Source organism: Rhinichthys klamathensis, unplaced genomic scaffold (genome assembly GCF_029890125.1).
Source record: "Rhinichthys klamathensis goyatoka isolate OS25496 unplaced genomic scaffold, OSU_Roscu_1.1 h1tg000253l_1, whole genome shotgun sequence".
Lineage (NCBI taxonomy): Eukaryota > Metazoa > Chordata > Actinopteri > Cypriniformes > Leuciscidae > Rhinichthys > Rhinichthys klamathensis.
The window spans coordinates 804,098-819,043 of NW_026606775.1; the positions used below are offsets into that span (position 1 = coordinate 804,098).

The 14,946-nt window shown below is 36.7% G+C and overlaps 3 protein-coding genes across 3 annotated transcripts in view; all 3 read right to left on the reverse strand.

Annotated features, from left to right (window-relative positions):
* LOC130101124 (oocyte zinc finger protein XlCOF6-like) overlaps window positions 1-14,946 on the reverse strand; it is a 297,964-nt gene that overhangs the window by 99,786 nt on the left and 183,232 nt on the right. The window lies entirely within an intron of this gene.
* Window positions 249-11,810, reverse strand: LOC130101134 (zinc finger protein 239-like). Its single transcript, XM_056266720.1, has 2 exons — window positions 11,662-11,810; window positions 249-1,803 (listed from the first exon to the last, which is right to left on the reverse strand). Exons 1-2 carry the CDS (start codon window positions 11,744-11,746, stop codon window positions 764-766), a joined length of 1,125 nt encoding a protein of 374 aa, XP_056122695.1. The 5' UTR covers window positions 11,747-11,810; the 3' UTR covers window positions 249-763.
* The window catches only part of LOC130101141 (zinc finger protein 239-like), a 29,335-nt gene continuing 27,980 nt past the window's right edge, over window positions 13,592-14,946 (reverse strand). Inside the window, exon 3 of the mRNA XM_056266729.1 lies at window positions 13,592-14,592. Coding sequence (XP_056122704.1) covers window positions 13,658-14,592 — 935 coding nt within the window. The 3' untranslated portion in view covers window positions 13,592-13,657. The remainder of the gene's footprint in view (window positions 14,593-14,946) is intronic.

The window sequence follows — 14,946 nt, forward strand, 5'->3', positions numbered from 1 at the left end:
GGGATATTATTAAAAAATAATCCAAACTCTGAAAGAGTTGTTTTGTGCAGTCCAGTGACCAAAAAATAAAAGGGAGGCTTGGGGATAGTACATGTTATTTTATGTGAAACAACAATTAAATCTTTTTTGATATCTGTCCTCACTCGCACAGGACTGACAGTGGAAATGTGGCTAATAATTTCTGGCTGACATATAAATGAACAAATTAAACTAATGCAAACGGGTAAATATGGAGCCCTACATCAAAATCTGGTAAACTGAAGCGTTGGTACTTTATTGATCTTAAGCAGTCAATAATGAAGGATAAAAATGAACTCCAGCCTCTTTGTATGATACAAGACCTGATCATTTGCTTGACAATAATACTGTACATCCCAAACTTATTTATAACAGTATTAAGATAGAATGATGAAAAGATCATTAATGTGATTAAAACTATATAACTCATTAGTCGTGTTCATTAAATAGATCAATCAACACAAGATGTTGTTTCTGTTTTATTTCTAATAATTGCATGAACTATCAGAACACAATATATTACACTTAGTAAACAATTAAATTACATAAATATATTTAATTAAAATAAGACCTATTTAGCACACAATTCACCCTGACAGAAAAAATCAGCTAAAATTATTTTATTTACACTAAGAGTTGTTCACCGGTGAAGCTTCAACTCTTAAGCCTTTCTAGTTTTCACCAAACTAACAAAATTAAACAAGTTAAACTTTTTGGAAAAACACCATATTTTATCGCACACTGTTTACTTATGAGGCATTTTACATGAAAACAAATGGTGCTCACGACATTTTTTCATATGTGTGAGAAAGCTTGGTAAATGTCTAAAACTCTTCTCACACTGAGTGCAGTCGTACGGCTTCTCTCCAGTATGAACTCGCTCGTGTGTTTTCAGGGTTCCAGACTGAGTGAAACTCTTGTCACAATATGAGCACTTGTGAGGTTTGTCTCCCGTATGAATTCTTTGGTGTCGTTTCAGTTCACCAGATGTAGCAAATCTCTTCCCACAGTCACAGCACACATGATCTCGCACATCATTATGTGTTTTCTGGTGCCGTTTACAACTTTCCAGTCTTGAAAAACTCTTTCCACAGAAAGAACACATGTGAGGCTTCTCATCTGAATGAACTCTCAGGTGTTTTTTGAGATATGATGATGAATTAAAATCTTTCCCACACTGATCACAGTTAAATGTTTTTTCTCCAGAGTGCATGTGCAGATGAACACTGAGATTTGCTGCATCTTTGAAACTTTTCTCACACTCAGTACAGTAGTATGGCTTCTCTCCAGTATGAAGTCGCTCGTGTGATTTCAAGTGTCCAGACTGAGTGAAACTCTTGTCACAATATGAGCACTTGTAAGGTTTTTCTCCAGTATGAGTTCTTTGGTGCAGTTTCAGTTCACCCGATGTAGTAAAGCTCTTCCCACAGTCACACACATGATCTCTCACTTCATTATGTGTTTTCTGGTGCTGTTTAAAATGATCCAGCCTTGAAAAACTCTTTCCACAGACAGAACACATGTGAGGTCTTTCATCTGAATGAACTTTCAGGTGTTTTTTTAGATCTGATGATGAATGAAAACCTTTACCACACAGATCACAGTTGAATGGTTTTTCTCCAGAGTGAATGCGCAGATGATTCCTGAGATTTGATGCTTGAGAAAAACTCTTTGCACACTGAGAGCAGGTGTGCTGTGTTTTGGCTTTTTCTTTTTGAGTTTTGAAATCACAATGTTCCTCCTTAACTTCATCCAGTTTATGTTCTTGCTTCACTTCCATCCAGTCTAAAACAAAAAATGTTGTGGTTAAGATCAGTTCAGGTGAACATGATTTAATAGTAGAAGGTGATAGAGATCAGGGGCCGTATTCACAAAGAATTTTAAGGCTAAAAGTAGCTCCTAACTGGCGAATTTAGGAGCAACTCCTAAAAATAATGGGCGTGTCACTCCTAACTTAAGGACTCCTAATTTTCTTCACTGAGAGTAATTCACAAAGTATTTTAGCCCTAAAAGTAGCACCTAAGTCTGGGACAGCTTAAAAGAAGTCGAGAGGACTCCTAACTCACTAAGGCCTATTCACAAAGGATTGTAGCGCATACCACCGCCTCTCGCAGTCGTCCGGGGTCCGCGACACAAGCGGGAATGCTGCATTGATCTGCAAACAAATCCTCTCCTATTCTCACGCTTAGTTTTGCTTGATATCCCAGTGCCAAATTTCACTTTTATGATGTTTTTTTTTCCAGCACCAACTGGGCCAGCAGCAGTAACTGATCCTGCATCCAGTTGGGCTTTCTTTTCCATTTTGGCGAGTTCATAATCCACCGTCATTCAACTATTACATTTTTTCAATAGGAGTAGTGTTGTTTTTGGCGCCCTGTTTTAATTTTAGTTTTAGTCTAGTCTTTGTGTCAAGCTGTCATTTTAGTTTTTATTAGTTTTAGTAATGTTCATACTCTTTTTAGTCTAGTCTAGTTTTAGTCGACGAAAACTGATGACATTTTAGTCTAGTTTTAGTTGACAAAAGACATAGTCTAGTTTTAGTCAATGAAAATTGTATTTTAGTCTCTTTTTAGTAATGCAATTCTATTTAACCCAGTCATATAGTATAAGTACCTAGTAGTATAGACGAAACCAAAATTTTCTTTTAGCCAAACCCATTTCAAACAATCTTATCTTATAGTTATCTTATTATTTTATAGTTACCTTATAGACTCAAGAATACATCCATTCCAGACACGGAAGACGCTCTGATTTAAATTTACAACATATTTATTTTACCAACCAAACATGTTAGGAGTAGCCTACACACATGATGAAATGAAAGTTTTTCCAAATGTCATTCTTCTTTTTCTCCCAAAGACGAATCCCTTTCTCTGTGTCAGGCTTAACTTTGTTTGTTGTTGTTTATGCTAACGCCTGTTTCACACATACTCAGTTTGCAGTGCGTTTGCGGTGCCTATTTTTTCCCGCACCCATGTTAGAGCCTTTAGAGCACTCACACCGCACGCGAATGCGCTCCAGGTTATTGCACGTGCACAACAGCAGAGCAGAGATCTACACAGTACCTCAACAACGCGACATAATGGATGTAGGCTAAAAATATTGATTTGAAATAAAAAATAGAGAATAAATGTTGTGATTGTGGTACAGCCGTAGATCAGTTGCGCACTGCAAACGCAGCAAATGTGAAAGCACAATAGCGCGTGCTGCTCCTGCATACACACCGCAACACGCACCGCATACGCACTACACACGGAGTATGTGTGAAACAGCCGTAACTCATGCCGCTGCATCTTCTAAATAATGCTGCGAGTGGGGCTTGAGGATGTGAAGTCGCCTGCGTCTGTGCAGTGCGATCTGATGCAGCCCCTGAAGTGACACAGGAAACAGAAATGCTGCATAATAATAATAATGCAAGTAGCCTAAACGAGACGAAACGTTAAATAACATTTCGTCTCGTTGATGAAAGCAACACTAAATAGGAGCAACATTTCCTTGTTTTAAGTTTATTTTTCTATTTAGGCTAATATGATGTCAATTAACCAAGTAAGTGTTAATGCAAGTGTCGTTTTTCATTATTAGGCAAGTGACGGTAATTATTAGGGTATTAGGCTACCTTGATTTAATTTAATTCATGACTTTTCTCTCTCTCTCTCTCTGCCTTTTTAGAATTACACTTCACTGGGGCCTGCACAAACATGTCATTATATATGCATTTCAATGACATTACTATTATTATTTAGTGTAGGACACAGACATATTTAGATGTCATAATTTCATGATTTGTTGAGTCTGTTTTATGTTACGCATGATGGCCCTGTCATCTGACAACCAATCACCGTGATCATTGCGAGGAAGCTCGTGCATGAGAATTGACGTCATCCATAGCAACGAAGACTCACTCTTAGTTTAGGAGTTGTCATTTTTCCTTACTAAGAGTAGGTCTGAAAGGCGTTGTGAATAACTTTTAAGAGAAAACTATATTTTAGTGCGATTTAGGAGTACTCCTAGTGGTAAGATAAAATTCTTTGTGAATACGGCCCCAGGTATCTGTATAAAGTGTCAAATTTTGGATTAGGCAAAGGTTAGTTCTGTCATTCTTGTGTGTATTAATACAATCAAAATGTGCATGACAAAAGCTATACAAGATTATCATTTAGATACACTTCTATATTTTAAATCTGTTAAACTTCAGTTTTAATGTTTCTCAGCAGTCAACGAGGAAGAATCGCAACACAGGCTCATTGGAAAAACCTTCCTGGGGCAACATTTCTGCAAAACATGTTCCAATACATACATATCGCTGCAGTTTCCAACAGAAATGAACACTAGTAGAGGCAGAAAAACAGCAAACACTTTAAATCCTTTAAAATATATATATACACACTCACCGGCCAATTTATTAGGTACACCTGTCCAACTGCTCGTTAACACTTAATTTCTAAGCAGCCAATCACATGGCGGCAACTCAGTGCATTTAGGCATGTAGACATGGTCAAGACAATCTCCTGCAGTTCAAACCAAGCATCAGTATGGGGAAGAAAGTTGATTTGAGTGACTTTGAACGTGGCATGATTGTTGGTGCCAGAAGGGCTGGTCTGAGTATTTCAGAAACTGCTAATCTACTGGGATTTTCACGCACAACCATCTCTAGGGTTTACAGAGAATGGTCCGAAAAAGAAAAAACATCCAGCGAGCGGCAGTTCTGTGGGCGGAAATGCCTTGTTGATGCCAGAGGTCAGAGGAGAATGGCCAGACTGGTTCGAGCTGATAGAAGGGCAACAGTGACTGAAATAACCACTCGTTACAACCGAGGTATGCAGCAAAGCATTTGTGAAGCCACAACACGCACAACCTTGAGGCGGATGGGCTACAACAGCAGAAGACTCCACCGGGTACCACTCATCTCCACTACAAATAGGAAAAAGAGGCTACAATTTGCAAGAGCTCACCAAAATTGAACAGTTGAAGACTGGAAAAATGTTGCCTGGTCTGATGAGTCTCGATTTCTGTTGAGACATTCAGATGTTAGAGTCAGAATTTGGCGTAAACAGAATGAGAACATGGAACCATCATGCCTTGTTACCACTGTGCAGGCTGGTGGTGGTGGTGTAATGGTGTGGGGGATGTTTTCCTGGCACACTTTAGGCCCCTTAGTGCCAATTGGGCATCGTTTAAATGCCACGGCCTACCTGAGCATTGTTTCTGACCATGTCCATCCCTTTATGGCCACCATGTACCCATCCTCTGATGGCTACTTCCACCATGTCACAAAGCTCTAATCATTTCAAATTGGTTTCTTGAACATGACAATGAGTTCACTGTACTAAAATGGCCTCCACAGTCACCAGATCTCAACCCAATAGAGCATCTTTGGGATGTGGTGGAACGGGAGATTCGCATCATGGATGTGCAGCCGACAAATCTGCGGCAACTGTGTGATGCCATCATGTCAATATGGACCAAACTCCCTGAGGAATGCTTCCAGCACCTTGTTGAATCTATGCCACGAAGAATTGAGGCAGTTCTGAAGGCAAAAGGGGGTCCAACCCGTTACTAGCATGGGGTACCTAATAAAGTGGCCGGTGAGTGTATATATATATATATATATATATATATATATGGGTGATTCTTTAACTATGGTACTTTTCTTGTCCCTGGATGAAATAATAAAATCTAAAAAACATTTCTTCTTTTTTGTTTTTGGCACATTTACTTCACCCTAAGGGGAACTTATAAAAAATGTATCATGGCTCAATCATTCTTTTTATTATATATTATGAGGCCTTTTATGCATGATTTTTACTGTTTTGCCTCTGTCCCTAAGCCAGACTTTGTACCTTCAACCTTGCTTAATTCTAAATTAAATATTTAAATGATGTAGATTTTAAGTACAAATGATAAAATAATATCTATTTCAATTATACATATTATATATTGCAATATTTATTAACATTTTCCTATATTTTTCATAAGTAGAACCCCTGTCCCTTGGGTTCACTGTCATTTCCACCACACAGTACAAAATAGAATCCTGGGATCATTGTTTTAGGTTTGTTTACTTAGTAACCATAGCAACAGAAACTCCACAGTGGAACACATGGCTGGGTGAAAGGGTGACCTCTTTAGGGGGTAATGTAAAGAAGAAAAATCAAGGTAAATATGAGTAAAACTGAGAGTATGTTTATTGGTCGTCATTTCCAAACGGCTCATATTTCACATGGACGTAAAAATAACTGGATAAATTTAATTTAATGATGTGTAATTTGTGTATATTTAATGCTAACTCTAAAATGAATATTAGCAGGCTAACATAGCATGATATTTTAGAGGGAAAGGGAGGAAATGTCATTTCCACCACAGTCATTTCCACCACGGTGTTCATTGTGATGGTAAAGACAGGTTGTGGTGGAAATGACATTGTTCATGCTAAACAGCAAATTATTTTGGGCTATAATACTAAAATTTAAATGCAAAAAAACATTTAATTAAGTTAAGGTAGTAAGGAAATATTTTATTATTTTTTATAAAAATATATTGGTATTAAATGCATTTTCTGAGAATTTATATTTCAAGTTTTGACTGCAAATGTCACGTCCATAACGCTGAAATTGCCCAATTTTAATTGATCCTCAATAGTTTTGTGGTGTAGGTCTACATATTTTATAATGTTAAGTTCAAATAATACTAATAGTAATTTAAAGATGTGGTAGCATTGGATCTACTGACAAGACCCACACAATTTGCTGTAAGTGTTTTAAGAAGCTTCCTCAAATGACCGGCAACACGTCCAACATGCAGATGCATATCTTACGGCACCATCCCGAAATCAATTTAGTTGAAGCACAGAAAGCAAACCCAAAATCAGCAGCCTACACTGCTTAGTTTAGTATAATAATTTGCATAGTTAATATTGTTCTTTGGTGTTAAGTTTACACAGGGTTTTCAGATGTTATTTAATAAAAATATATTTTCTTTCTCTCAAAATCTTTTTTTTTCACCCCTAAGCCCCGCCCCCGTTATAGAATCGTGATACTAACCAAATCGTGGGTCAAAAATCGTGATACGAACCGAATCGTGGGTTTGGTGTATCGTTATAGCCCTAACAAATAGTCACTGTCATCTAATCCTGTTTTCTTTCAGTTTTTCTTTTCCAATAGCAAATGTATTTAAAAAACACTGTTACCACTGCCAAAGAAAAACTAATGTTCAAAAGTGAAGGGTCAAGAGCCCAACTAAACCAAACACTGATCACCATCATGGTAACATCAAATGAAAATAAAATTACATCTAAACCTCTGTCACCTTTTAATAAGAACTTCTGTAGACGTCAGACATAAAGTCAAACTGGATAGTAATAAGTAAAGCTGGTAATGCTGTTTGTGGAGTTGTTTAATCCTCCTCTGCTGAGATCTTCACAGATTTAATGTCTTTTATCTTCAGTTGATTTAATCTTTTTTCTGTTCTTCTTGTTCCTCTTTCCTTCAGTGATTTTGCTTGTTAACAGCAGGTGTTCATCAGTGTCTGAATTAACTCACTTGTTTTAATCACTCAGTCAAATGACTATATTAGTGAACTACACTGTAAACCCTAACGCTCAAAATACTTAATTGGTTTGAGTAGGACAAACTTAAATTAAACTAATTAGTTCAGTCAAATTAACTTTTATGAGTATTTAGCACTTTCTTTTTCTTTCAAGTTCACAGAATGGATATATTTGAAGTAAACTGAACTGTTTCATTGTTTTGAGTTTTATGAAATTTTTTTTTTTTAATTTAGACGAACTTAAGTTTAACTGAAACGGCTGGGATGTATATTTCCCAGCATGCTTTGCCGATGGCACTCGAAAGGGAGAGTAAATGCTAAAATTAAGTGTAATACAATGTTTTTTTGTGCAAGATTAATGTTAAGCGGGTGATTTAGTAATGATTAATGTTTCGTTATGCTAATTTAGAAGAATTTCTGTTAATGTTGGTTTTAGGATAGTTACCATCATGGTGACAAGTGGTGCATGAGCTTGATTTGAGAGCAAATAAAACCTTTATATTGCTGCAAGTGTTACTGTATAGCATACTATTGTTAAGAAGTTAACAAAATAGTATGTTAGCAAACTAGCTTGTTAAAGCTAGCTAAGTTTATACTAATAAAAGTGTTCACATTGAGATTACATGAAATTTTAAGTTAAATGTATGAATTAGTGTACTCAAACATTTCAAGTTAAGAACAATTCAAATGTACAAACACAAAATAAAAATATGTCAGTTCTGCTTACTTAAACTTTTTGAATTTCTTAACTTAAAAAATTTGAGGCAATTTATTGCCTTAAATTTTTTGAGTTGTGCCAACTTATTCGGGTTTACAGTGTAATGTAGGGAATAGTGAATAAGGGTATAGGGTGTGATTTGGAACACAGTCTCTGAGTGTTGACTTTGAGCGCTCGTGAGCTTAGAATTATAAGGTTCTATCTCCACTTTTGGTCGAAATTGAGTTTTTGACATAATCTTATCCATTAGGTGTGTGGTGTTATTTTTGTAAAAAAATATATTTTGTTAGTAGTTATTAATAAAATAAAAAGGTTCCATCTCACAAACCAGCAGGGATGTAAAAACTTTGATGCTCAATATCTCAGAAGTTCCCTAAACGGAGAAAGAACCTTATAATTCTAAGCACACGCGCTGTTAATTCACAGTATATTCCTGTAGGCTACTTTCTCGAAAACTACATATATCACCCAGAATGCATTTTTTCTACAGTATATTGCTGTTTTAATGGAAACTAGCATGTTACTGTCAAAGTTTTGCCCTTTTATTACAGCAATTTTTGACAGTGTGAGGGACTGATTGGAAGTTGGTGTGTGGTACGGTATGATAGGGATCCTTACCCTGGCATTATACAGGATGTGGACCCTGAGGGTTGTGTATTGTGTCTTGTGTATATTAAGGTTATATTAAGGTAATGATGTCATAAAGGGTTTGCTCTAATTTGAACTAGTTTGTCCAAGTTCAGCATGTAGAAAGCAGTGAATAAATGATTTGCTGATTTTTAACACATATTCATGTTTTTTTTTTTCATTTTTGGATTGTTTTTCATTTAAAAATATTGATATGTTTTTGTTTACTAATGCTGTTGCTTATTGGTTTGCTCTGGTTCACCACATAGAGCAGTAGAAAAAGAGTTTTTAATTGGAAGTTGCCTATCTATGTCATTTCCGCCACACACTGTCTCTTCCGCCACGCCATGTCATTTCCACCACAACACATATTTTAAAGTAAAACATATAAAAAACATACAATCAAACCAACTATATTCAGTGGTGTTGATAATTGTGCAGTTAGGGGTAAGATATGTGTATACACTTTAAGAAATACATGATTTTGAGCTATATTAAGTAAATGAAATGTTCCAGGCATCTAGTTTTAGGTGTTTTTAGTGTAAACATTGTAAAATCTTTACAGTTACATTTCTGAAAAATAAATCAATTACAAATTTGATCAGAGATGTGTGTGCTATTTAATCAAATATATTTATTACAGAAGATATTTAATTATTTTCTCTTCAAAACACAAGTTTTGCTATGTGATGGAAATGACCGTTTTCTTGGACTGTCAGATAAAAATGGCAAAATATATATATTATTCAATACAAATCAGCACAGCCAACTTAAGGGAAGGTTTCTAGACAGATTGAGAAACCAAATGATACTAAAAAACTGTTTGTAGAAATGTTTTTATTTTCTGAAACTGTCTAGCTCAAAGAGTACCATAGTTGAAGAATCACCCATATATATATATATATATATATATATATATATTTTTTTTTTTTTTTTTTTTTTTTTTTAAATAAATAAAGAGTCAATTTCACACGGCTCCTTGCAAAATATCATTTAATGCCAGCAGTCATATCACCCTGTAGCCCAAGACTGGTTGCCCACTGAAGCTAAGCAGGGCTGAGCCTGGTTAGTACCTGGATGGGAGACCTTCTGAGAAAACCAGGTTGCTGCTGGAAGAGGTGTTAGTGAGGCCAGCAGGGGGCGCTCACCCTGTGGTCTGTGTGGGTCCTAACGCCCCAGTATAGTGACGGGGACACTATACTGTCAAAGAGCACCGTCCTTCGGATGAGACGTTAAAGCGAGGCCCTGACTCTCTGTTGTCATTAAAAATCCCATGGCACCTGCCAATCATGGCATCCTAATAATCCCCATCCACTGAATTGGCTCTATCACTCTCTCTCCTCCCCAACTATAGCTGGTGTGTGGTGAGCGCACTGGCGCAGTTGTACTGTGGCTGCCGTGGCATCATCCAAGTGGATGCTGCACACTGGTGCTGGTTGAGGAGAGAACCCCTGATATGATTGTAAAGCGCTTTGGTACAGTAGTACATATGAAAACGCTATATAAATGCCTCATTCATTAATGACCTCAAAACACTTTTTACCGCAGTGCATAATTTGTTAACGAATACATTTTGGAGTTTGCATCACATAACATGTGTTTGACTTTTCTGAGATGATAAGCTTGTTCGGAGGCTCAACTGATACAGAATTGTACTTGTGAAGCTGAGATCTTGAGTACGAATCCAAACAAACACGAGTGACGACAAAAGATCTCAAAGACGAACTAGAAAGAAGCTAAAATGGCATAGTTGCTTCAGCAACTGCATTTTTAGGTAAACTTGATTTTATTAACACCATCGGGTAGGTTTAGGGTTAACGCCGCCTTCACACTGGCAGTTGAAATCAGCTCCGTAATACGCAATACGCCCCCAACGGACGTCGTACTACACAGTGAAAAGCGTCGGAAGCGGGTAGAACAAAAATGGCGGAGAGATTAGAAAGGTTGATTCTGTCAGTTCTGTATGATCTCTCTGATGAGGGTTATAGAGATATTAATAGGAAGGCTGCTGCGTGAGGAAAGTTGCTCAGGACGTTGACATGTCAGGTCGGCTAAAAAATGTGATATAGTGGTATAATTTATACCACTATATCATATTTAGTTCGATGTCTGCCTACAATTTAATTGTATTAACTGCCCTAATAACGTTAGCAAATCAAAAAAAAAAATAACATGACAACTTAACTTTTAATAAAATAAATAATGATTTTATAACGATAAGAATTCAGGTTTGTTTATCAGTATCATAGCAACGCTAACTTCCGCTGGAATTGTCGGATAAGAACCGTCCGTAGCTTTTCGCAAGAGTTCCATTTTTTTAACGCATCCGGATGACCAACGGACACGATTTTCTTCGCACCGCACTCGGTCGGACCCGTTTCGGACCCATTCGCATGCGGTCTGCGAATCTCCATAGGAAATGAATGACTTCCGGTCGTTTCGGAGCCGTATCGGAGCTGATTTCAACTGCCAGTGTGAAGGCGGCGTTAGTGTATGTGTACGCTATTTTAAAACACAATGGACATTAACCCTTTAGAGCCAATTACCGCCGGACATTTCCATTCTGTACTGTGGTGATAACCAACATAATAAAACGTTGCCAGAATCAAGTTAATCTGTTTTCGTATAAAACTGAACACGCTTAAACTGTCGCGAAACATGCACGATGCAACGGAATATCATTTTGCATAAATGCTACCACAGGTACGTTTTCCCATTGATCCTGGGCTGAAGAATCAAGAATGGACACCAACCTGTTTGTTGCTCAGCATCTTTATGTTTTATTCTGGATGGTTCTGGATCACTCATGTCTTCAATCTCCTCTTTCATAAACTCCATCTTTAACAGTCACACAGATTTCAGCTGCTACTCGTGGAGTTTGTCCTTCTCTTGTAGGATGATGGGAATATTCCCAGTAACAACAGATCTGCCCAATTAAAAAAATAAGTTACTAAATATATACTGAATTAACTGAAATACTAATTATATGTAAATTAAGTGAACATGTGTTTTCTGTTAGAAATATGGAGTATTTTGATACAATTAGAAATTAGTTCAATTTAAAACAAAGTCTGACAGAAACAACAGAGCCATCAAGCATCTTCGTCTATAAAAATTCCGTTTTCACCTCATTCATTATAGTGATGTCTGAAATCTTCTGTAAAGTGGCACATTATATTGCTGTCAACAACAGGCTGAAACAGAGTAGGCTATGTGGAAAAACTCTCTGCCAATATATTATTACTCTAAGTAATTATTAACACGTAAAAACTGTGTAGCTGTTTAATGTTAAACTCTAGTCTGTAATCCGAGAAACATCTCTCACCTGCAGACTGGAGAAAATAATCCATGTTTGTTTGTCCTTCATTCACGATCGGAAGATAACGTCATGGGCTAATGACGTTGTTACGTCGCATTTGCATTCAGCCGACTGTCAGCCCTTTAAAATAAACTTGTTTTCAATATTTTTCTGTTTATGTTGTCAGACAACGGGAAGAATATGAAATAGTGACTGAAACGAGACCCATACATGTTAACCAGCAGTCATTTCTAAGCAGCTGCTCTTCACTAAAATCCTGAATTATATTCGAGACGTCGTCTGACAAAATCACCATACACATAAGATGAAGACAGCTTTGACTTCTACTATAGTTAACTTAAACATAAAAACATCGCTCAGGTAAGAAGCAACCGAATGGTTAATATTGAACAAAACAGCGTCGACTGAATGCGCTGCTCCTCTCAGCCACTCGCCCTACATTCGTCTGCGCATGCTCACTACGCGCGGTGTCATTCTTCTTAAAGGGGCCGCATATTCCTACGTAAATCACATAGGCTGCATCCGAAATCGCATACTTCCCAATAGTAGGCGAAAAACAGTATATGAAAAGAAGTATATCCGAATACACAGTACTCATAAACGATTAGGCAAAAAAGTACCTGGATGACCTACTACTTCTGGTGAGATTCTAAAATGTGCATATGATACGCACAACTGGCACATCCGGGCACTTAACTGTCAATTTTGTCCCCGCTCCCTTTTGGGGGAAAACAAACTAGACTCCCCATAGACTTCAATACAAAATAACGGCAAAAACCAACGTCCGTACACAGCCGACAGGCGTAACTAACTTCAGAAATCACTTATATAAAACAAGGCAAGTAATTATATGTCTACCCTGCCTGCCATAGAGCGTGAAAGATATGTACACAAACTTAATTTGGTCAATTTAAAAACATGTCCGTTTATTCTCCCAGCGTCAAATTGGTGTAACAACCCCACACAGTGAGGTTATATATATTATAATGTATATTATACGACAAAATATATACATTTAAAGACGTTTACTTTCAAACGTTTGTTTATTGTTTCATATTTTACAGCTTCTATAATTTTCTATCTACATCCACCAAATATGGTAAACTGAAGCTTTGTTACTTTATTGTTCTTCAGCAGTCAATAATGAAGGATAAAAATTAACTCCAACCTCTTTGTATGATACAAGACCTAATCATTTGATTGACAATAATACTGTATCCAAACATATTTATCACAGTATAAAAAAACTAAAACTCATCAAAAAAACTCATTAATGTGATTAAAACATATAACAAATTCTATGGGTTCATTAAATAAATAAATCAAGACAATATGTTTCTGTTTTATTTATCATAATTGCATGTACTATCAGAAGACAATTTAGTACACTTAGTAAACAATAAAAACTCTTCCCACACTGAGTACAGTAATCACGGCTTTTCTCCAGTATGAAGTTGCACATGTGATTTCAGAGATTCTGACCGAGTGAAACTCTTGTCACAATATGAGCACTTGTAAGGTTTTTCTCCAGTATGAGTTCTTTGGTGCCGTTTCAGACAGTCATCTCTAGTAAAGCTCTTCCCGCAGTCACAACACACATGATCTCTCACTTCATTGTGTGTTTTCTGGTGCACTTTAAAACTCTTTAACCGTGACAAACTCTTTCCACAGAGAGAACACACATAAGGCTTCTCATCTGAATGAACTTTCTGGTGGTCTTTTAGATCTGATGACAAGGTAAAATATTTTCCACACTGATCACAGTTAAATGGTTTTTCTCCAGAATGACGGAGCAGATGAACACTGAGACCTGATGCTTGAGAAAAACTCTTTCCACACAGAGTGCATGGATACGGTTTCTCTCCAGTATGAATTCTTCGGTGCCGTTTCAGATGACTAGGTGTAGTAAAGCTCTTCCCACAGTCAAAGCACACGTGATCTCTCACACCTGTATGCATTTTCTGGTGCAGTTTAAAACTGTCCAGCCTTGGAAAACTCTTTCCACAGAGAGAACACACATAAGGCTTTTCATCTGAATGAACTTTCAGGTGGTTTTTAAGATCTGATGACAAATTAAAATCTTTACCACACTGATCACAGTTAAATGGTTTTTCTCCAGAGTGAAGGCGCAGATGTTTACTGAGACCTGATGCTCGAGAAAAACTCTTCTCACACTGTGAGCATGTATACGGTTTCTCTCCAGTGTGAATTCGCATGTGTCTGTTAAGGTTTCCTTTTTTGGGGAAACTCTTTTCACAATGAGAGCAGGAGTGCAGCTTTTTGACTTTTGTTCCTTGAGTTTTGAAGTCACAGTGTTTCATTACGTGATTTAGTTTGTGTCGTTGCTCTTCCACTTTCTTCTGGTCTAAAATAAATGTATTAAGCAGTTAGAATCAGTTCAATGAGATAAAAGCTGAAAATTAAGAACACTTATTAGACAAAACACTTAGTTAACATTAGTTAACTAATTTAGTTAACATGGTCTAACAATAAACATTACTTCTACAGCATTAATTATATATTATATTTTATTAACCAACATTAACAAAGATACATGTATAAATAAATAAATAAAAAATACTGCAATAAATGTATTTCTCATTGTTAATTCATGTTAGTTAATACATTAGGTAATGTTAACACATAAGACCTTGTTGTAAAATGTTACCTAAGTATCTTTGATGTGTTAACCCTCCTATTATCTTTGGGGTCAATTTGA